This window comes from Mandrillus leucophaeus, unplaced genomic scaffold, assembly GCF_000951045.1.
Source record: "Mandrillus leucophaeus isolate KB7577 unplaced genomic scaffold, Mleu.le_1.0 Scaffold238, whole genome shotgun sequence".
Classification (NCBI taxonomy): domain Eukaryota; kingdom Metazoa; phylum Chordata; class Mammalia; order Primates; family Cercopithecidae; genus Mandrillus; species Mandrillus leucophaeus.
The window spans coordinates 677104-684022 of NW_012102454.1; the positions used below are offsets into that span (position 1 = coordinate 677104).

General features: G+C 53.5%; 1 protein-coding gene across 2 annotated transcripts in view; it reads right to left on the reverse strand.

Moving 5' to 3' along the window:
* GRAMD1A (GRAM domain containing 1A) overlaps positions 1-6919 on the reverse strand; it is a 32932-nt gene that overhangs the window by 17377 nt on the left and 8636 nt on the right. Inside the window, exon 3 of one of the 2 annotated variants that reach the window (XM_011982289.1) lies at positions 46-256. In XM_011982289.1, the coding sequence (XP_011837679.1) occupies positions 46-256 (211 nt within the window). Of the gene's footprint in view, positions 1-45; positions 1280-6919 lie in introns of those variants that run through there. The other variant, XM_011982290.1, reaches the window with a different exon arrangement.

Below are 6919 nucleotides of genomic sequence, written 5' to 3' on the forward strand. Positions count from 1 at the left end.
AGCCCCCCCCAGCCCTCTCCCCACCCCACCTGGGTTTGCACCAACCTTGCTATTTCGGATGAAGTTCCGGCTGCCGAGGCTCTGGGTGCTGGGGGTACCAGGCACCCCACCCTTCTCTGAGGAGCTATCCGACCCCTTCTCCACCATGGTGCCTGGTTCTGGCTCAGGTGGGGGCCGGCTTGGGGGCAGGAGCTGCAGCCGCTTCCGGAGCGATGGGGAGCTGCTTGGCGTGCTCCGGCCGGAGTGGGGTGTGGTGCTGGGGGCAGGAAGAGGAAGAGAAGTGTTAACTGGAAGAAACAGGCTGGGGTTCGGGGACAGGCCTATTTTCAGAGGCCCACCCGAATACACACCCATCCACCCAGCCATCCCGTTCCTCTTCCCAGCAGTGAGACTCAGAACATGCTCCTTAACGTCTCTGTGCTACGGTTACTTCATCAGTAATCCAGGGATAATAAATACATGTCCTCATCTGGTTGTTTTGGGGCTTAAACACATCAGGACATGTAAAGCACTTCCTTTATTTTACTTTATTTTATTTATTTTTTGTGACAGTCTTGCTTTGTCGCCCAGGCTGGCGTCAGTGGCATGATCTCGGCTCACTGCAACCTCCACCTCCTGGGTTCAACTGATTCTCCTGCCTCAGCCTCCCAAGTAGCTGGGACTACAGGTTCCTGCCACCACACATGGCTAACTTTTGTATTTTTAGTAGATGGGGTTCCACCATGTTGGCCAGGCTGGTCTCGAAATCTTGACCTCATGATCCGCCCACCTTGGCCTCCCAAGTGCTGGGATTACAGGTGCGAGCCACCATGCCCAGCCCACTTTAATTTTTTTTGAGATGGGGTCTTCCTAAGTTGCCCAAGCTGGTCTCAAAATCCTGGCCTCAAATAATCCTCTGGCCTCAGCCTCCCAAAGTGCTGGAATTACAGGCATGAGCCACCATGCCCAGCCCACGTAAAGTAATTCTAACAGAGTGTGGCACATAGAGAGCTCTCGACGACCACACCTGCTATGTTTTGTTTTATTTTCAGACGGAGTTTTTCGCTCTGTCGCCCGGGCTGGAGTGCAGTGGTGTGATCTCAGCTCACTGTAACCTTCTCCTCCTGGGTTCAAGTGATTCTCCTGCCTCAACTTCCCGAGTAGCTGGGATTACAGGATCACACTACCATGCCTGGCTAATTTTTGTATTTTTAGTAGAGACACAGGTTCACCACGTCAGCCAGGCTGGTCTCAAACTCCGGACCTCAAGTGATCTGCCCACCTCAGCCTTCCAAAATGCTGGGATTACAGGCGTGAGCCACCATGCCTGGCCTATACCTGCTATTAACTTCCTAATTCATACAACAAATATGTTAACTTCCTAATTCATACAACAAATATGTATTGAACAGCAACTTTCCACTCAGTTGTTGGAGCTAAACCCTAAGCATCTTTCTTAATTTATTTTCCTCACCTCTCACTTCAAAATCTATTTCCATTATTTATTCTTATTTTTATTTTTAGAGATAGGGTCTTGCCCTGTCACCCAGGATGGAGTGTAGTGGCACAATCATGGCTCACTGCAGCCTCGAGCTCCTGGGCTCTAGAGATCCTCCCGCCTCAGCCTCCCGGGTAGCTGGGACTACAGGTGCACCCCCCTGCATCAGCTTTTTTATTTTTAAAACATTTTTGTACAGATAGGGTCTAGTTATGTTGCCCGGGCTGTTCTCAAACTCCTGGCCTCAAGTGATCCTCCCACTTTGGACACTACCATAGGTGCTGGTATTACAGGTGTGAGCCACTGCACCCAGCCCTATTTCCATTATTTTTAGTTTGAGATGGAGTCTCGCTCTGTCGCCCAGACTGGAGTGCAATGGCACAATCTCAGCTCACTGCAACCTCTGCCTCCCAGGTTCAAGCGATTCTTCCGCCCCAGCCTCCCTAGTAGCTGAGATTACAGGCACCCACCATCATGCCTGGCTAATTTTTGTAGAGACAGGGTTGCACCATGTTGGCCAGGCTGGTCTTGAACTCCTGACCTCAGGTTATCCGCCCGCCTCGGCCTCCCAAAATTTTGGGATTACAGGGGTGAGCCACCGTGCCTAGCATCCATTATTTTTATTATACCCATTTCTCCCTGCTCCAGCCTCCATCACCTCCAGCCTGGACATCCCAGCAGCCTCTTCCCTGGTGTCTGACAACCAGAGGCGGCCTGTAACTGTCTGAGTCAGGTCTGAGCCCTGCCCTGGTTGCATCTCACTCCAGGTAAAAGCAAAGACCTCACCCTGGTGTGGTGATTTGGCCCTGACACCTCGCTGACCTCATGTCCTCCCTCTCCCTGTCCTCCCTCCACCCTGGCCATCCCAGCCTGCTTTTGTCCCTAAGCTCTCCAACCTCATTCCCATGCCAAGGCCTCCACACTAGTAGTCCCTCCCTCCACCTGAATGTCCTTCCATGGCCCGGCATCACTGGCTCTGTCCTCTTCAGTTCAAATGCTCTCCTTCGCCATTATCCAGCCTAAGGCAGTCACCTCCGTTGCCACACCTCAGGTTATCTGGAGTGTCCTGCTTATTTATTGTTTGTTTACTGTCTACCCAGACTGTGACCTTCAGGAGGTCTGGGTTACCACCGGGTACCTACAGCCCAAAACTCTAGGCACATAGCGAATGCTCAATAAACACCGGAGGCTAAATGAATAATCTGCACACTGGCTGGAGCTGGCATCAGCAGAGCCCGCCGGACACAGCCCCTGCCCTTGGGGAATGAGCCTTCTGGTGGGGAGGCAGACACTGAACAAACAGGACACTCCCAACTTGACTGTGCAAACATGAACTGTAATAAGGACTGTGGGGATGGCGTCGGGCACCTTAAAAGGACATTCTTTGTTGACTCCTTATCAGGAACTATGTCAAGCTCTCCGTATGATTAACTGTATTATTTCTCAAGCCGGTGCCTTTGATACTATTAACCATGCCTGCTTTACAGAGGAGGAAACTAGCTCCAAGCGGCAAACCACTTGCCGTAGGATACAGGCCTGGCTTATTTTTCTTTCTTTCTTTTTTGGAGACAAACAGTCACACTGTCGCCCAGGCTGGAGTGCAGTGGCACTAACTCAGCTCACTGCAACCTGCACCTCCCAGGTTCAAGTGATTCTGCTGCCTCAGCCTCCCGAGTAGCTGGGATTACAGGCACCCACCACCACGCCTGGCTAATTTTTTTGTATTTTAGTAGAGACAGGGTTCCACCACGTTGCCCAGGCTGGTCTCGAACTCCTGAGCTCACGCAGTCCACCTGCCTCAGTCTCCCAAAGAGCTAGGAGATTACAGGTGTGAGCCACTGCACCTGGCCACAGGCTTGGTTTATTTCAAGGCAGGATTCCCATTTGGGGGCCTCAATGTATTCTGGGGTGCAGGTGGGATTCCCTCCACCACCTGGGGCAACTCAAAGTTGTCTCTCTTAACTCCAAGCCTTAATACATGCCATTCTGTCTGTCCAGACCATAGTTCTTCTTTGTCTAGCAAATCCTTATTTGCCTTCAGGACTTTGGCTCATGCGTGACCCCACAGTCCCCTGGGCAGCTCCCATCCCAGACTACTCTGGGCCGTCACTCTCCGATGACAGGTCCAAGTCCCTCACGGGTCTGTGGGTCACTGCTCTGTCCCCGGCACAGTGTGGGACAGGATGCAGGGTAGGCAACACTTACAATGTAACACTTGTAAAATAAACGTGTGGAATAAAATAAATGAATAAAATAATTAAATAGCCAGTGGCCCAGGCCACTGCTTTTCCCCTGGGCCATCCCAGCAGCCTCCTCCCTGGTCTCCCTGTTCCCGTCCCCGCCCCCATCTGCAGTCGGAGGGAGCCGGGGATCACCTGAGTCCATCAGTGCCCTCCTGCCTGGTCCCTCTCTGCCCTCATCAGCCCTGCACTCCCTCTCCCAGCTCCTGCCTTGGCCGGTGCCTCTGCTCAAAATGCCCTTCCTCCCAGACATCCACATCCACAGGGCTCCCTCGACCTCCCTCAGGTCTCTGCTCAGTGGACACCTTCCCCACCTCCCTATTTAACACCCCCTACCCCGCCCTCCCGATCCCCCTCCTCCCTGCTCTTTCTGCAAAGCGCATCTCCCTACTGCCTCCCGAGACCTTCAGTATTTCCCCTAGTTCTTATCCATCTCTCCCCACCACACCCCCCACCCACGATGTGAGTGTCCCCATCACCTAGAGCAGGGCCTGGCGCACAGGAGGTGCTCCGTAAGCACTTACTGTTGAGGATGGCCTGGGTGATCAGCCCTCCTCCCCCACCCCTCATAGAACTTAGGTCCAGCAGGTGCACGACTCCTTGGACCCGCAGGTCTCCGGGGCAGCAGCCTGGAGTATGGGCCCCACGGTCCAAGGAGCTTCCAGTCAAGTACAGCCGCGTCCTTTCCATGTGACCCTGAGCCAGTGTCTGAAGCCTCCTGTGCCTCAGTTTCCTCTTGGGTATGATGGGAATTACAGTGCTCACCTCCTAGGGTTGTACAGAGATGGAGGTGAGGCGAATCCACAAAGCCCAGTACCTGAAAGGCACCTGGTTTAACTATGCTGCTTCCCCTCCTGCAGGGACTGGCGGACTAAAATGGAGTGTACAGCCCGGCTGCCAGCCCAGTGCACCACTGTCCATGACGCTCTGCTGACCCTGACCAGGACCTCACAAGCACTACGCCTGATGTTAGGAGCCTCCATGACTGACCCTCAACTCCAGCCTGTCACCTCTACATACCGTGCACCTGCCACAAGGAAGTGAGCAAAGCCAATACAAGTCCCTGCCTGCAGGGACCTGATGTTGTAACAGGGAAACACAGACCATCAGTAAGAAAACAAATGAGCAGGGATGGCGACCTCAGACACTGGTGAACGCCATAAAGCAATGCTGCTCAGAATGGTCCCCAGAGAGCAGCAGGCAGGACTTGGAAGGTGTTCAAAAGGCAGAGTCCAGGACCACTCCCAACCTCCTGAATCAGAACTGGGGTGGGGCCAGAGATGCTGATGCACATTCAAGTTTGAGGACCACAGAGACAAGGGATGGGACAACTAGGGGGGCAGAGATGCTTTTAAAATTTTTTTTAGAGACAAGGTCATACTCTGTCACCCACTCTGTCACTGCAGTACACTGGCGAAATCATGGTTAACTGCAGCTCCAAACTCCTGGGCTCAAGCAATTCTCAAGCCTCAGCCTCCCAGGTCACTCCAGGACCGAACTCCTGGGCTCAAGTAATCCTCCAGCCTTAGCTTCCCAAGTAGCTGGGACTACAGTCTCACACCACCACGCCTAGCTGAATTTTAAAGTTTTTGTAGAGGTGGGGTCTTGCTATGTTACCCAGGCTGGTCTCAAACTCCGGAACTCAAGTGATCCTCCCACCTTGGCCTCCTAAAGTGCTGGGATTAAAGGCATGAGCCGCTGTGCCCAACCAATTTCTTTAGTAAGAGTCAGCAAAAGCCTCCCTGAACAAAGCCCACTTGTTCACCTGAGGACAAAGAACAGATGTGGCAAAGGCTGGGAGACTGTTCCAGGTGCAGAACATCAAGTTCAGGGACAGGACTGAGCCTGGCAGGTCTGAGCATGAGTGAGGTGGCCAGTGGGGCTGCGGGAGCAGCGGAGGTGCACAGGCCTGGTGATCCTGGTCAGGAGTTTGGCTTCACCCAGACAGCACCGGTGAGCAGGGAGGGACTCAAGTATCAGGGACCACATCCTCCCCTGTCTGCTTTTCTCAGCCCTCTAGCCTGAAACACAGACCTGCCCTACTTTCCCACAACCACAGGTCTAGGGGCAGGGCCTGGGGGAAGGAAGCTTGAGGAGAGGCTCAAGGCACACAGACAGGGCAAGGACCACGCCCCAGTTTTTGCTCCAGGGCTGGGCAAAGAGGAAGTACTCAAGGGCGGGCCCTGGGGTTGCCCGACCGGGTTAGCTGAAGGCAGAGTGAAGGGAGGAGCCTGGGGGCAGTTATAGGGGTGGGGAGACTCGGAAGGGATGGGGTTTTGCTACAGCAGGCACCTGACCTCCAACTTCCTAGGCCCCAATGGGCCTAGAGCTGCCTCTGATCAGAAAAGGGCAGATGCATCCACAGGTGTGCATAAATGGGAACCTCGATGAGAGTCACACAGTAGGTGTCAGGGGTAAACTGCATTTCCCTACAATTGCAAGGAGTCTCTTTCCTCTCTCTCATGTGCGCGTGCGCACGCACGCACAGAGCAACAGCATCACAGGTATACTACAGAGAGCCACAAATTACACACACACACCCCCCTGCAGCATTGCTAGTCTGCTACAGTTACATGGCAATTTCCCAGAAAAGTTATCCAGACACATGCATGTGTGCACACAGACACAGAGCTGCAGAGGGTCACAGAAGCAAACAGCGACCCACAGAAAGTCCCCGATAAATTATATTCACACACACAGGCAGGAGGAAATCTCAGCCAACAGCTGAAGACAGCCATACTGTGAGACTGGTCCCAAAAGACCCCAGGTGACACATACATAGTCCCAGGTAAATCAGGTCCCACGGTCGGCCAACATCCCCATTGAGTTGTCCCTGTGCCTGCATGGGGCTCAATGGCAGGGAAGACAGAGCAAAGGCTACTTCTAAAGTGGCAAGGGGCTGGGCGCAGTGGCTGATGCCTGTAATCCCAGCACTTTGGGAGGCTGAGGTGGGTGGATCACTCGAGGTCGGGAGTTCCAGACCAGCCTGACCAACATAGTGAAACCCCATCTCTACTAAAAATACAAAAATTAGCCAGGTGTGGTGGCAAGCGCCTGTAATCCCAGCTACTCGGGAGACTGAGGCAGGAGAATCGCTTGAACCCAGGAGGCGGAGGCTGCAGTGAGCCGAGATCGTGTCACAGCACTCCAGCCTGGGCGACAGAGCAAGACTGCGTCTAAAAAAAAGAAGAAAAGAAAAAGA